This window comes from Oncorhynchus mykiss, unplaced genomic scaffold (assembly GCF_013265735.2).
Source record: "Oncorhynchus mykiss isolate Arlee unplaced genomic scaffold, USDA_OmykA_1.1 un_scaffold_191, whole genome shotgun sequence".
Taxonomy (NCBI): Eukaryota; Metazoa; Chordata; class Actinopteri; order Salmoniformes; family Salmonidae; genus Oncorhynchus; species Oncorhynchus mykiss.
In genome coordinates this window covers 184,203-203,296 of record NW_023493677.1, presented here as the reverse complement: position 1 = coordinate 203,296, position 19,094 = coordinate 184,203, and the positions used below count along the sequence as shown (strand labels likewise).

Genomic DNA, 19,094 nt, shown 5'->3' with positions numbered 1-19,094 from the left:
TTTATTTTTCCTCTCGCTCCCGTTTCCCATATGCCCTTTGCTGGTAAAAACAGGGGAGGCAAAAAAACTCAAAATAAATAAAAGTCACACTAAACTGTCAAATATACAGTGAGGCTTGAAAGCTTGTCAAATAAAAGTCCAAATATAGAGCACAGTGTGATTCAAGGGGTTGGTTTACAAGTAGTGCAGAGTAAGGTAGGAGAATGTAGGTTTGTATTTCTTCTATGTCAATGTCAAGTTAATGTAAACCGTGATCGGCCACACACTCCAGCACAGTAGGGGGCGACATGCACCTCAAAGCGACAATCGGCAGTAGAAACAATAACACAGTGTCCTCCCCATGATGTGAGGCTGGAGTAATGTAATCACTATCAGATTCATAGGCATAGCGGGTATTAATATTGTCTTGTGTATTTCACCTAAATCCTTTCATTAGTTTTAGTTATTTTTTCCATATCCATAGTGTGAGTATCGACTGCTCTGTCATGTATTGCTCTAGCCTGGCTGCAGTACCTTCAAGTCAGCGGCGGGAGTTTCCAGGTATGTGTTCCCCGGTGGGGGAAATGTACATATGGTATAAACGTTTAGAATAAGTACAACTTCATGTACTTGTGATAGTGTATTCAAACATCGTGTTGCTAGCGAGCCTTTTTTGATGGAAATATTATTCAGCTGAAAGAGTTTATCTACCGAGTGGTGCAATGTTAGGCTATCTAGCTACAGTACATACTAGCAGGCTGTCTGTAACGTAGCTGCCCTCCTGCAGGCACTTTGCTCACCACTTCCCTTCACGTTAGGTGTGTGTTTTGTGCCACATCGAGAAGTTCACCATTCATTTTATTCACCGCGGCATTTTCTGAGCTTAACTGACCAAGACGCACCTCCAAATGCCCAAAACCAGTGGCAGTTTCTTTCAACCAGTGGCATATTGGCTTTTTAGGTGAGCGTTGATACCTCTTTGTGATAAGTAATGTCCACTCCCAGCGCTCCTCTCCAGAGTATTGTTGGAGACGTAACGCAGCCGCGCTCCTCTCCAGAGTATTGTTGGAGACGTAACGCAGCCGCGCTCCTCCAGAGTATTGTTGGAGAAGTAACGCTAAATAGGCTCAAGATAGCTCCTGATAAAGTTGGGTAGCTGACATTCAGAGCATAAATAGACACGTTGATTAGTCCCTGTTTTACAAATGGTGGCCTACCACATGGATTGGCATTCATAAAATGGCATTGAGGCCGACATGGTAGGCTACACCCCAGGAAGCACGAGGTAACGTATTTTTTTGGTCCTGTCCAGACCTCTATTTTTGTTGCTGGTGTTTTACAGGCGGTAGGCTTACAACAGATATGCATTTATAAAATGACATGTCAGGCAACACTGTAGGCTACACCCCAGTAAGCATGGACATACTCCAATGTCTTTTGGATGTCTTCTTTTGGTGTAGTCTGGACCTGCCTTAAGTTCCACATCCACAGACATTGGTTTTTGCTCCAGTCTGGACAAAAATCTGAACCAATCATAGATGTCTGTTTGGTTCAGATTTGGAGCGGTCTGGATAATCCCTGATTTGGCACAAACAAATGTTGAAAATATGTCATTTATAGACTTACATTCAGAACTGAAAATGAACCTGATTTCAACATCTGGAAATGACTCCTTTTCAATGTCCTGTAAATTATGTCTTCACCTTTTATTCAGAGCCTAAACTTCAACATCTGGAAAAGACTCCTTTTCAATGTCCTGTAAATGATGTCTTCACCTTTTATTCAGAGCCTAAACTTCAACATCTGGAAAAGACTCCTTTTCAATGTCCTGTAAATGATGTCTTCACCTTTTATTCAGAGCCTAAACTTCAACATCTGGAAAAGACTCCTTTTCAATGTCCTGTAAATGATGTCTTCACCTTTTATTCAGAGCCTAAACTTCAACATCTGGAAAAGACTCCTTTTCAATGTCCTGTAAATGATGTCTTCACCTTTTATTCAGAGCCTAAACTTCAACATCTGGAAAAGACTCCTTTTCAATGTCCTGTAAATGATGTCTTCACCTTTTATTCAGAGCCTAAACTTCAACATCTGGAAAAGACTCCTTTTCAATGTCCTGTAAATGATGTCTTCACCTTTTATTCAGAGCCTAAACTTCAACATCTGGAAAATATGTATTTTCTGTCATGTCAATGTCATTTGGTTCCTGGGACTATTCTAGTTTTGCAGTGAGCGCATTTTGTTGCCAGTTTAGTCCCTCCTAGGTCGGCAGAACGGCATAGACCGGCCCTGATTGAATTGCGTGTATTTCACCCACTACAGGTTATGGACACTGAACAACAATATACAGTGGGGCAAAAAAAGTATTTAGTCAGCCACCAATTGTGCAACTTAAAAAGATGAGAGGCCTGTAATTTTCATCATATATACAGGGGGTACCGGTAGAGAGTCAATATGGAGGCTATATACAGGGTGTTACGGTACAGAGTCAATATGGAGGCTATATACAGGGGGTACCGGCACAGAGTCAATGTAGAGGCTATATACAGGGGGTACCGGCACAGAGTCAATATGGAGGCTATATACAGGTGGTACCGGCACAGAGTCAATGTGGAGGCTATATACAGGGGGTACCGGTACAGAGTTAATATGGAGGCTATATACAGGGGGTACCGGTACAGAGTCAATGTGGAGGCTATATACAGGGTGTTACGGTACAGAGTCAATCCTAGAGTATGAGCTGTGGACTGGAGGAAACAAGTCAACCCTAGAGTATGAGCTGTGGACTGGAGGAAACAAGTCAACCCTAGAGTATGAGCGGTGAACTGGAGGAAACAAGTCAACCCTAGAGTATGAGCTGTGGACTGGAGGAAACAAGTCAACCCTAGAGTATGAGCTGTGGACTGGAGGAAACAAGTCAACCCTAGAGTATGAGCGGTGAACTGGAGGAAACAAGTCAACCCTAGAGTATGAGCTGTGGACTGGAGGAAACAAGTCAACCCTAGAGTATGAGCGGTGAATTGGAGGAAACAAGTCAACCCTAGAGTATGAGCTGTGGACTGGAGGAAACAAGTCAACCCTAGAGTATGAGCTGTGGACTGGAGGAAACAAGTCAACCCTAGAGTATGAGCTGTGGACTGGAGGAAACAAGTCAACCCTAGAGTATGAGCGGTGAATTGGAGGAAACAAGTCAACCCTAGAGTATGAGCTGTGGACTGGAGGAAACAAGTCAACCCTAGAGTATGAGCTGTGGACTGGAGGAAACAAGTCAACCCTAGAGTATGAGCTGTGGACTGGAGGAAACAAGTCAACCCTAGAGTATGAGCGGTGAATTGGAGGAAACAAGTCAACCCTAGAGTATGAGCGGTGAACTGGGGGGAAAACAGAGTACAGTTTAGAAGTGGGATTGCTCCTCCATGGATCAGACAAATTATAGGATTCTAGAAATGACTTGATGACTGCGTCTGATTTTGAAATGACATGGTTGGGCTTCGGTCTAGATCTGTCTAGACTTGGATGGAACACGCAATTGAAATCTCCGCCCAGTTTCAAATGATGAGTTAAGGTCGGGAAGTGTTGCATTGAGGTCAGAGAAAAATGGAGGGAAAAAGCGGCATCCCAATTAGGACCGTAGGGGTTAGCCAGAACCAAGCCAGAACCACCGTAGGGGTTAGCCAGAACCACCGTAGGGGTTAGCCAGAACCAAGCCAGAACCACCGTAGGGGTTAGCCAGAACCAAGCCAGAACCACCGTAGGGGTTAGCCAGAGCCAAGCTAGAACCACCGTAGGGGTTAGCCAGAACCAAGCCAGAACCACCGTAGGGGTTAGCCAGAACCACCGTAGGGGTTAGCCAGAACCAAGCCAGAACCACCGTAGGGGTTAGCCAGAACCAAGCCAGAACCACCGTAGGGGTTAGCCAGAACCAAGCCAGAACCACCGTAGGGGTTAGCCAGAGCCAAGCCAGAACCACCGTAGGGGTTAGCCAGAACCAAGCCAGAACCACCGTAGGGGTTAGCCAGAACCACCGTAGGGGTTAGCCAGAACCAAGCCAGAACCACCGTAGGGGTTAGCCAGAACCAAGCCAGAACCACCGTAGGGGTTAGCCAGAACCAAGCCAGAACCAAGCCAGAACCACCGTAGGGGTTAGCCAGAACCACCGTAGGGGTTAGCCAGAACCACCGTAGGGGTTAGCCAGAACCAAGCCAGAACCACCGTAGGGGTTAGCCAGAACCAAGCCAGAACCACCGTAGGGGTTAGCCAGAGCCAAGCCAGAACCACCGTAGGGGTTAGCCAGAACCAAGCCAGAACCACCGTAGGGGTTAGCCAGAACCACCATAGGGGTTAGCCAGAACCACCGTAGGGGTTAGCCAGAACCACCGTAGGGGTTAGCCAGAACCAAGCCAGAACCACCATAGGGGTTAGCCAGAACCACCGTAGGTGTTAGCCAGAACCAAGCCAGAACCACCGTAAGGGTTAGCCAGAACCACCGTAGGGGTTAGCCAGAACCACCGTAGAGGTTAGTATAGTTAGTATAGTAGTTATGGTATTATTCAGATACATATTGGGATGCCTTGAATGTACACTGTCTGTGTTTTGATTCTGAGGAGGGAGGTGTGCACTGTCCAGCATTGAGAAGCTCACGTTCAATGTATTTATTTAATGGATATGATATAAACATCTACCACTCTAACCCTCACACAACGCTCACACAACCCTCACACAACCCTCACACAACCCTCACACAACTCTAACACAACCCTCACACAACGCTAACACAACCCTCACACAACGCTAACACAACCCTCACACAACTCTAACACAACCCTCACACAACCCTAACACAACCCCTAACTCGGTACAGATCAGAGATGCCGTCTAACGTGGAGATCAAGGCGAGGGTGAGCAATGCGACACGATTGGCGGAGAGAGCCAGCCAGCTAAGCCAATCAGAGGGAACAGTAATCCGCCAGCAGGACACGTTCTTCAACTGCAGCACCGGACGGCTTAAACTACGTAACCTGATGGTACACACACACACACATCCCACACACACACACACACCACACCACACCACACCACACCACACCACACCACACACACACATCCCACACACACACACATCCCACACACACACACACACCACACCACACCACACCACACCACACACACACATCCCACACACACACACACACACACCACACCACACCACACCACACACACACACACACCACACACACACATCCCACACACCACACCACACCACACACACACATCCCCCACACACACCACACCACACCACACCACACACACATCCCACACACACCCCCCACACTCAACACACCACACAACACACACACACGTAAACACACCCCCAACACACACATAAACACCCCCCCCCAACACACACACGTAAACACACACACATGCTTTGGACTGAAGTTGTATTTGTCCAGCAGGATGGGAGTGGTCAGCTGATTTTCTATGAGAGACCAGATTGTGACGGGCCCAAGGTGTCCAACTACTCTCTCTCTACTACACAGGACCCAGAGGGGCTCAGAGTGAGTAGCTACTACAACACTCCTGTACCTACTCCAACACTACTGTACCTACTACAACACTACTGTCCCTACTACACAGTGAGTAGCTACTACAACACTACTGTACCTACTACAACACTACTGTCCCTACTACACAGTGAGTAGCTACTACAACACTACTGTACCTACTACAACACTACTGTCCCTACTACACAGTGAGTAGCTACTACAACACTACTGTACCTACTACAACACTACTGTACCTACTACAACACTACTGTACCTACTACAACACTACTGTACCTACTACAACACTACTGTACCTACTACACAGTGAGTAGCTACTACAACACTACTGTACCTACTACAACACTACTGTACCTACTACACAGTGAGTAGCTACTACAACACTACTGTACCTACTACAACACTACTGTACCTACTACACAGTGAGTAGCTACTACAACACTACTGTACCTACTACAACACTACTGTACCTACTACAACACTACTGTACCTACTACAACACTACTGTACCTACTACAACACTACTGTGCCTACTCCAACACTACTGTACCTACTACAACACTACTGTACCTACTACAACACTACTGTACCTACTACAACACCACTGTACCTACTACACAGTGAGTAGCTACTACAACACTACTGTACCTACTACAACACTACTGTACCTACTACAACACTACTGTACCTACTACAACACCACTGTACCTACTACACAGTGAGTAGCTACTACAACACTACTGTACCTACTACAACACTACTGTACCTACTACAACACTACTGTACCTACTCCAACACTACTGTGCCTACTACAACACTACTGTACCTACTACAACACTACTGTACCTACTACAACACTACTGTACCTACTACACAGTGAGTAGCTACTACAACACTACTGTACCTACTACAACACTACTGTACCTACTACAACACTACTGTACCTACTACAACACCACTGTACCTACTACAACACTACTGTACCTACTACAACACTACTGTACCTACTACAACACTACTGTACCTACTCCACAGTGAGTAGCTACTACAACACTACTGTACCTACTACAACACTACTGTACCTACTACAACACTACTGTACCTACTACAACACTACTGTACCTACTCCAACACTACTGTACCTACTACAACACTACTGTACCTACTACACAGTGAGTAGCTACTACAACACTACTGTACCTACTACAACACTACTGTACCTACTACAACACTACTGTACCTACTCCAACACTACTGTACTTACTCCAACACTACTGTGCCTACTACAACACTACTGTACCTACTCCAACACTACTGTACCTACTACAACACTACTGTCCCTACTACACAGCGAGTACCTACTCCAACACTACTGTACCTACTACAACACTACTGTCCCTACTACACAGTGAGTAGCTACTACAACACTACTGTACCTACTACAACACTCCTGTACCTACTACACAGTGAGTACCTACTCCAACACTACTGTACCTACTCCAACACTACTGTACCTACTACAATACTCCTGTACCTACTACAACACTCCTGTACCTACTCCAACACTACTGTACCTACTCCAACACTACTGTACCTACTCCAACACTACTGTGCCTACTCCAACACTACTGTATCTACTACAACACTACTGTACCTACTCCAAAACTACTGTACTTACTCCAACACTACTGTCCCTACTACACAGTGAGTAGCTACTACAACACTACTGTACATACTACAATACTCCTGTACCTACTCCAACACTACTGTACCTACTACAACACTACTGTACCTACTACACAGTGAGTAGCTACTACAACACTACTGTACCTACTCCAAAACTACTGTACCTACTCCAACACTACTGTACCTACTACACAGTGAGTAGCTACTACAACACTACTGTACCTACTACAACACTACTGTACCTACTACAACACTACTGTACCTACTACAACACTACTGTACCTACTACAACTCTACTGTACCTACTACAACACTACTGTACCTACTACAACACTACTGTACCTACTACAACACTACTGTACCTACTACAACTCTACTGTACCTACTACAACACTACTGTACCTACTACAACACTACTGTACCTACTACAACACTACTGTACCTACTACAACACTACTGTACCTACTACACAGTGCGTAGCTACTACAACTCTACTGTACCTACTACAACACTACTGTACCTACTACAACACTACTGTACCTACTACAACACCACTGTACCTACTACAACACTACTGTACCTACTACAACTCTACTGTACCTACTACACAGTGAGTAGCTACTTCAACACTACTGTACCTACTACAATACTCCTGTACCTACTCCAACACTCCTGTACCTACTCCAACACTACTGTACCTACTACAACACTACTGTACCTACTACAACACTACTGTACCTACTACAACACTACTGTACCTACTACAACACTACTGTACCTACTACAACACTACTGTACCTACTACACAGTGAGTAGCTACTACAACTCTACTGTACCTACTACAATACTCTTGTACCTACTCCAACACTACTGTACCTACTACAACTCTACTGTACCTACTACAACACTACTGTACCTACTACACAGTGAGTAGCTACTACAACACTACTGTACCTACTACAACACTACTGTACCTACTACACAGTGAGTAGCTACTACAACACTAATGTACCTACTACAATACTCCTGTACCTACTCCAACACTACTGTACCTACTCCAACACTACTGTACCTACTCCAACACTACTGTACCTACTACAACACTACTGTACCTACTACACAGTGAGTAGCTACTCCAACACTACTGTGCCTACTACAACACTACTGTGCCTACTACAACACTACTGTGCCTACTACAACACTACTGTACCTACTACAACACTACTGTACCTACTACACAGTGAGTAGCTACTACAACACTACTGTGCCTACTACAACACTACTGTACCTACTACAACACTACTGTACCTACTACAACACTACTGTACCTACTACAACACTACTGTACCTACTACACAGTGAGTAGCTACTCCAACACTACTGTACCTACTCCAACACTACTGTACCTACTACACAGTGAGTAGCTACTCCAACACTACTGTACCTACTACAACACTACTGTACCTACTACACAGTGAGTAGCTACTCCAACACTACTGTACCTACTCCAACACTACTGTACCTACTCCACAGTGAGTAGCTACTCCAACACTCCTGTACCTACTCCAACACTACTGTACCTACTCCAACACTACTGTACCTACTCCAACACTACTGTACCTACTACAATACTCCTGTACCTACTACAACACTACTGTACCTACTCCAACACTACTGTACCTACTCCAACACTACTGTGCCTACTCCAACACTACTGTATCTACTACAACACTACTGTACCTACTCCAAAACTACTGTACTTACTCCAACACTACTGTCCCTACTACACAGTGAGTAGCTACTACAACACTACTGTACATACTACAATACTCCTGTACCTACTCCAACACTACTGTACCTACTACAACACTACTGTACCTACTACACAGTGAGTAGCTACTACAACACTACTGTACCTACTCCAAAACTACTGTACCTACTCCAACACTACTGTACCTACTACACAGTGAGTAGCTACTACAACACTACTGTACCTACTACAACACTACTGTACCTACTACAATACTCCTGTACCTACTCCAACACTACTGTACCTACTCCAACACTACTGTACCTACTCCAACACTACTGTACCTACTACAACACTACTGTACCTACTACAACACTACTGTACCTACTACAATACTCCTGTACCTACTACAACACTACTGTACCTACTACAACACTACTGTACCTACTACAACTCTACTGTACCTACTACAACACTACTGTACCTACTACAACACTACTGTACCTACTACAACACTACTGTACCTACTACAACTCTACTGTACCTACTACAACACTACTGTACCTACTACAACACTACTGTACCTACTACAACACTACTGTACCTACTACAACACTACTGTACCTACTACACAGTGCGTAGCTACTACAACTCTACTGTACCTACTACAACACTACTGTACCTACTACAACACTACTGTACCTACTACAACACCACTGTACCTACTACAACACTACTGTACCTACTACAACTCTACTGTACCTACTACACAGTGAGTAGCTACTTCAACACTACTGTACCTACTACAATACTCCTGTACCTACTCCAACACTACTGTACCTACTACAATACTCCTGTACCTACTCCAACACTCCTGTACCTACTCCAACACTACTGTACCTACTACAACACTACTGTACCTACTACAACACTACTGTACCTACTACAACACTACTGTACCTACTACACAGTGAGTAGCTACTACAACTCTACTGTACCTACTACAATACTCTTGTACCTACTCCAACACTACTGTACCTACTACAACTCTACTGTACCTACTACAACACTACTGTACCTACTACACAGTGAGTAGCTACTACAACACTACTGTACCTACTACACCACTACTGTACCTACTACACAGTGAGTAGCTACTACAACACTAATGTACCTACTACAATACTCCTGTACCTACTCCAACACTACTGTACCCTACTACAATACTCCTGTACCTACTCCAACACTACTGTACCTACTCCAACACTACTGTACCTACTCCAACACTACTGTACCTACTACAACACTACTGTACCTACTACACAGTGAGTAGCTACTCCAACACTACTGTGCCTACTACAACACTACTGTGCCTACTACAACACTACTGTGCCTACTCCAACACTACTGTACCTACTACAACACTACTGTACCTACTACAACACTACTGTACCTACTACAACACTACTGTACCTACTACACAGTGAGTAGCTACTCCAACACTACTGTACCTACTCCAACACTACTGTACCTACTACACAGTGAGTAGCTACTCCAACACTACTGTACCTACTACAACACTACTGTACCTACTACACAGTGAGTAGCTACTCCAACACTACTGTACCTACTCCAACACTACTGTACCTACTCCACAGTGAGTAGCTACTCCAACACTCCTGTACCTACTCCAACACTACTGTACCTACTCCAACACTACTGTACCTACTCCAACACTACTGTACCTACTACAATACTCCTGTACCTACTACAACACTCCTGTACCTACTACAACACTACTGTACCTACTCCAACACTACTGTACCTACTCCAACACTACTGTGCCTACTCCAACACTACTGTATCTACTACAACACTACTGTACCTACTCCAAAACTACTGTACTTACTCCAACACTACTGTCCCTACTACACAGTGAGTAGCTACTACAACACTACTGTACATACTACAATACTCCTGTACCTACTCCAACACTACTGTACCTACTACAACACTACTGTACCTACTACACAGTGAGTAGCTACTACAACACTACTGTACCTACTCCAAAACTACTGTACCTACTCCAACACTACTGTACCTACTACACAGTGAGTAGCTACTACAACACTACTGTACCTACTACAACACTACTGTACCTACTACAATACTCCTGTACCTACTCCAACACTACTGTACCTACTCCAACACTACTGTACCTACTCCAACACTACTGTACCTACTACAACACTACTGTACCTACTACAACACTACTGTACCTACTACAATACTCCTGTACCTACTACAACTCTACTGTACCTACTACAACACTACTGTACCTACTACAACACTACTGTACCTACTACAACACTACTGTACCTACTACAACTCTACTGTACCTACTACAACACTACTGTACCTACTACAACACTACTGTACCTACTACAACACTACTGTACCTACTACAACACTACTGTACCTACTACACAGTGCGTAGCTACTACAACTCTACTGTACCTACTACAACACTACTGTACCTACTACAACACTACTGTACCTACTACAACGCCACTGTACCTACTACAACACTACTGTACCTACTACAACTCTACTGTACCTACTACACAGTGAGTAGCTACTTCAACACTACTGTACCTACTACAATACTCCTGTACCTACTCCAACACTACTGTACCTACTACAATACTCCTGTACCTACTCCAACACTCCTGTACCTACTCCAACACTACTGTACCTACTACAACACTACTGTACCTACTACAACACTTCTGTACCTACTACAACACTACTGTACCTACTACAACACTACTGTACCTACTACAACACTACTGTACCTACTACACAGTGAGTAGCTACTACAACTCTACTGTACCTACTACAATACTCTTGTACCTACTCCAACACTACTGTACCTACTACAACTCTACTGTACCTACTACAACACTACTGTACCTACTACACAGTGAGTAGCTACTACAACACTACTGTACCTACTACAACACTACTGTACCTACTACACAGTGAGTAGCTACTACAACACTAATGTACCTACTACAATACTCCTGTACCTACTCCAACACTACTGTACCCTACTACAATACTCCTGTACCTACTCCAACACTACTGTACCTACTCCAACACTACTGTACCTACTCCAACACTACTGTACCTACTACAACACTACTGTACCTACTACACAGTGAGTAGCTACTCCAACACTACTGTGCCTACTACAACACTACTGTGCCTACTACAACACTACTGTGCCTACTACAACACTACTGTACCTACTACAACACTACTGTACCTACTACACAGTGAGTAGCTACTACAACACTACTGTGCCTACTACAACACTACTGTACCTACTACAACACTACTGTACCTACTACAACACTACTGTACCTACTACAACACTACTGTACCTACTACACAGTGAGTAGCTACTCCAACACTACTGTACCTACTCCAACACTACTGTACCTACTACACAGTGAGTAGCTACTCCAACACTACTGTACCTACTACAACACTACTGTACCTACTACACAGTGAGTAGCTACTCCAACACTACTGTACCTACTCCAACACTACTGTACCTACTCCACAGTGAGTAGCTACTCCAACACTCCTGTACCTACTCCAACACTACTGTACCTACTCCAACACTACTGTACCTACTCCAACACTACTGTACCTACTACAATACTCCTGTACCTACTACAACACTACTGTACCTACTCCAACACTACTGTACCTACTCCAACACTACTGTGCCTACTCCAACACTACTGTATCTACTACAACACTACTGTACCTACTCCAAAACTACTGTACTTACTCCAACACTACTGTCCCTACTACACAGTGAGTAGCTACTACAACACTACTGTACATACTACAATACTCCTGTACCTACTCCAACACTACTGTACCTACTACAACACTACTGTACCTACTACACAGTGAGTAGCTACTACAACACTACTGTACCTACTCCAAAACTACTGTACCTACTCCAACACTACTGTACCTACTACACAGTGAGTAGCTACTACAACACTACTGTACCTACTACAACACTACTGTACCTACTACAATACTCCTGTACCTACTCCAACACTACTGTACCTACTCCAACACTACTGTACCTACTACAACACTACTGTACCTACTACAACACTACTGTACCTACTACAATACTCCTGTACCTACTACAACACTACTGTACCTACTACAACACTACTGTACCTACTACAACTCTACTGTACCTACTACAACACTACTGTACCTACTACAACACTACTGTACCTACTACAACACTACTGTACCTACTACAACTCTACTGTACCTACTACAACACTACTGTACCTACTACAACACTACTGTACCTACTACAACACTACTGTACCTACTACAACACTACTGTACCTACTACACAGTGCGTAGCTACTACAACTCTACTGTACCTACTACAACACTACTGTACCTACTACAACACTACTGTACCTACTACAACACCACTGTACCTACTACAACACTACTGTACCTACTACAACTCTACTGTACCTACTACACAGTGAGTAGCTACTTCAACACTACTGTACCTACTACAATACTCCTGTACCTACTCCAACACTACTGTACCTACTACAATACTCCTGTACCTACTCCAACACTCCTGTACCTACTCCAACACTACTGTACCTACTACAACACTACTGTACCTACTACAACACTACTGTACCTACTACAACACTACTGTACCTACTACAACACTACTGTACCTACTACACAGTGAGTAGCTACTACAACTCTACTGTACCTACTACAATACTCTTGTACCTACTCCAACACTACTGTACCTACTACAACTCTACTGTACCTACTACAACACTACTGTACCTACTACACAGTGAGTAGCTACTACAACACTACTGTACCTACTACAACACTACTGTACCTACTACACAGTGAGTAGCTACTACAACACGAATGTACCTACTACAATACTCCTGTACCTACTCCAACACTACTGTACCCTACTACAATACTCCTGTACCTACTCCAACACTACTGTACCTACTCCAACACTACTGTACCTACTCCAACACTACTGTACCTACTACAACACTACTGTACCTACTACACAGTGAGTAGCTACTCCAACACTACTGTGCCTACTACAACACTACTGTGCCTACTACAACACTACTGTGCCTACTCCAACACTACTGTACCTACTACAACACTACTGTACCTACTACAACACTACTGTACCTACTACAACACTACTGTACCTACTACACAGTGAGTAGCTACTCCAACACTACTGTACCTACTCCAACACTACTGTACCTACTACACAGTGAGTAGCTACTCCAACACTACTGTACCTACTACAACACTACTGTACCTACTACACAGTGAGTAGCTACTCCAACACTACTGTACCTACTCCAACACTACTGTACCTACTCCACAGTGAGTAGCTACTCCAACACTCCTGTACCTACTCCAACACTACTGTACCTACTCCAACACTACTGTACCTACTCCAACACTACTGTACCTACTACAATACTCCTGTACCTACTACAACACTCCTGTACCTACTACAACACTACTGTACCTACTCCAACACTACTGTACCTACTCCAACACTACTGTGCCTACTCCAACACTACTGTATCTACTACAACACTACTGTACCTACTCCAAAACTACTGTACTTACTCCAACACTACTGTCCCTACTACACAGTGAGTAGCTACTACAACACTACTGTACATACTACAATACTCCTGTACCTACTCCAACACTACTGTACCTACTACAACACTACTGTACCTACTACACAGTGAGTAGCTACTACAACACTACTGTACCTACTCCAAAACTACTGTACCTACTACACAGTGAGTAGCTACTACAACACTACTGTACCTACTCCAACACTACTGTACCTACTACACAGTGAGTAGCTACTACAACACTACTGTACCTACTACAACACTACTGTACCTACTACAATACTCCTGTACCTACTCCAACACTACTGTACCTACTCCAACACTACTGTACCTACTCCAACACTACTGTACCTACTACAACACTACTGTACCTACTACAACACTACTGTACCTACTACAATACTCCTGTACCTACTACAACTCTACTGTACCTACTACAACACTACTGTACCTACTACAACACTACTGTACCTACTACAACACTACTGTACCTACTACAACACTACTGTACCTACTACAACACTACTGTACCTACTACAACACTACTGTACCTACTACAACACTACTGTACCTACTACAACACTACTGTACCTACTACACAGTGCGTAGCTACTACAACTCTACTGTACCTACTACAACACTACTGTACCTACTACAACACTACTGTACCTACTACAACGCCACTGTACCTACTACAACACTACTGTACCTACTACAACTCTACTGTACCTACTACACAGTGAGTAGCTACTTCAACACTACTGTACCTACTACAATACTCCTGTACCTACTCCAACACTACTGTACCTACTACAATACTCCTGTACCTACTCCAACACTCCTGTACCTACTCCAACACTACTGTACCTACTACAACACTACTGTACCTACTACAACACTACTGTACCTACTACAACACTACTGTACCTACTACAACACTACTGTACCTACTACAACACTACTGTACCTACTACACAGTGAGTAGCTACTACAACTCTACTGTACCTACTACAATACTCTTGTACCTACTCCAACACTACTGTACCTACTACAACTCTACTGTACCTACTACAACACTACTGTACCTACTACACATTGAGTAGCTACTACAACACTACTGTACCTACTACAACACTACTGTACCTACTACACAGTGAGTAGCTACTACAACACTAATGTACCTACTACAATACTCCTGTACCTACTCCAACACTACTGTACCCTACTACAATACTCCTGTACCTACTCCAACACTACTGTACCTACTCCAACACTACTGTACCTACTCCAACACTACTGTACCTACTACAACACTACTGTACCTACTACACAGTGAGTAGCTACTCCAACACTACTGTGCCTACTACAACACTACTGTGCCTACTCCAACACTACTGTGCCTACTCCAACACTACTGTACCTACTACAACACTACTGTACCTACTACAACACTACTGTACCTACTACAACACTACTGTACCTACTACACAGTGAGTAGCTACTCCAACACTACTGTACCTACTCCAACACTACTGTACCTACTACACAGTGAGTAGCTACTCCAACACTACTGTACCTACTACAACACTACTGTACCTACTACACAGTGAGTAGCTACTCCAACACTACTGTACCTACTCCAACACTACTGTACCTACTCCACAGTGAGTAGCTACTCCAACACTCCTGTACCTACTCCAACACTACTGTACCTACTCCAACACTACTGTACCTACTCCAACACTACTGTACCTACTACAATACTCCTGTACCTACTACAACACTACTGTACCTACTCCAACACTACTGTACCTACTCCAACACTACTGTGCCTACTCCAACACTACTGTATCTACTACAACACTACTGTACCTACTCCAAAACTACTGTACTTACTCCAACACTACTGTCCCTACTACACAGTGAGTACCTACTACAACACTACTGTACATACTACAATACTCCTGTACCTACTCCAACACTACTGTACCTACTACAACACTACTGTACCTACTACACAGTGAGTAGCTACTACAACACTACTGTACCTACTCCAAAACTACTGTACCTACTCCAACACTACTGTACCTACTACACAGTGAGTAGCTACTACAACACTACTGTACCTACTACAACACTACTGTACCTACTACAATACTCCTGTACCTACTCCAACACTACTGTACCTACTCCAACACTACTGTACCTACTCCAACACTACTGTACCTACTACAACACTACTGTACCTACTACAACACTACTGTACCTACTACAATACTCCTGTACCTACTACAACACTACTGTACCTACTACAACACTACTGTACCTACTACAACTCTACTGTACCTACTACAACACTACTGTACCTACTACAACACTACTGTACCTACTACAACACTACTGTACCTACTACAACTCTACTGTACCTACTACAACACTACTGTACCTACTACAACACTACTGTACCTACTACAACACTACTGTACCTACTACACAGTGCGTAGCTACTACAACTCTACTGTACCTACTACAACACTACTGTACCTACTACAACACTACTGTACCTACTACAACACCACTGTACCTACTACAACACTACTGTACCTACTACAACTCTACTGTACCTACTACACAGTGAGTAGCTACTTCAACACTACTGTACCTACTCCAACACTACTGTACCTACTCCAACACTCCTGTACCTACTCCAACACTACTGTACCTACTACAACACTACTGTACCTACTACAACACTACTGTACCTACTACAACACTACTGTACCTACTACAACACTACTGTACCTACTACAACACTACTGTACCTACTACACAGTGAGTAGCTACTACAACTCTACTGTACCTACTACAATACTCTTGTACCTACTCCAACACTACTGTACCTACTACAACTCTACTGTACCTACTACAACACTACTGTACCTACTACACAGTGAGTAGCTACTACAACACTACTGTACCTACTACAACACTACTGTACCTACTACACAGTGAGTAGCTACTACAACACTAATGTACCTACTACAATACTCCTGTACCTACTACAACACTACTGTACCCTACTACAATACTCCTGTACCTACTCCAACACTACTGTACCTACTCCAACACTACTGTACCTACTCCAACACTACTGTACCTACTACAACACTACTGTACCTACTACACAGTGAGTAGCTACTCCAACACTACTGTGCCTACTACAACACTACTGTGCCTACTACAACACTACTGTGCCTACTCCAACACTACTGTACCTACTACAACACTACTGTACCTACTACAACACTACTGTACCTACTACAACACTACTGTACCTACTACACAGTGAGTAGCTACTCCAACACTACTGTACCTACTCCAACACTACTGTACCTACTACACAGTGAGTAGCTACTCCAACACTACTGTACCTACTCCAACACTACTGTACCTACTACAACTCTACTGTACCTACTACACAGTGAGTAGCTACTTCAACACTACTGTACCTACTACAATACTCCTGTACCTACTCCAACACTACTGTACCTACTACAATACTCCTGTACCTACTCCAACACTCCTGTACCTACTCCAACACTACTGTACCTACTACAACACTACTGTACCTACTACAACACTACTGTACCTACTACAACACTACTGTACCTACTACAACACTACTGTACCTACTACACAGTGAGTAGCTACTACAACTCTACTGTACCTACTACAATACTCTTGTACCTACTCCAACACTACTGTACCTACTACAACTCTACTGTACCTACTACAACACTACTGTACCTACTACACAGTGAGTAGCTACTACAACACTACTGTACCTACTACAACACTACTGTACCTACTACACAGTGAGTAGCTACTACAACACTAATGTACCTACTACAATACTCCTGTACCTACTCCAACACTACTGTACCCTACTACAATACTCCTGTACCTACTCCAACACTACTGTACCTACTCCAACACTACTGTACCTACTCCAACACTACTGTACCTACTACAACACTACTGTACCTACTACACAGTGAGTAGCTACTCCAACACTACTGTGCCTACTACAACACTACTGTGCCTACTACAACACTACTGTGCCTACTCCAACACTACTGTACCTACTACAACACTACTGTACCTACTACAACACTACTGTACCTACTACAACACTACTGTACCTACTACACAGTGAGTAGCTACTCCAACACTACTGTACCTACTCCAACACTACTGTACCTACTACACAGTGAGTAGCTACTCCAACACTACTGTACCTACTACAACACTACTGTACCTACTACACAGTGAGTAGCTACT

The 19,094-nt window shown here is 43.7% G+C and overlaps 1 protein-coding gene across 10 annotated transcripts in view; it reads left to right on the top strand.

Moving 5' to 3' along the window:
• The window catches only part of LOC118947720, a 38,926-nt gene that overhangs the window by 5,319 nt on the left and 14,513 nt on the right, over positions 1-19,094 (top strand). Inside the window, exons 1-3 of one of the 10 annotated variants that reach the window (XM_036972754.1) lie at positions 292-540; positions 4,841-5,003; positions 5,433-5,537. In XM_036972754.1, coding sequence (XP_036828649.1) covers positions 4,848-5,003; positions 5,433-5,537 — 261 coding nt within the window. In that variant the 5' untranslated portion in view covers positions 292-540; positions 4,841-4,847. Of the gene's footprint in view, positions 1-291; positions 941-1,126; positions 1,265-4,840; positions 5,004-5,432; positions 5,538-19,094 lie in introns of those variants that run through there. The other 9 variants (XM_036972756.1, XM_036972760.1, XM_036972761.1 and 6 more) reach the window with 9 other exon arrangements.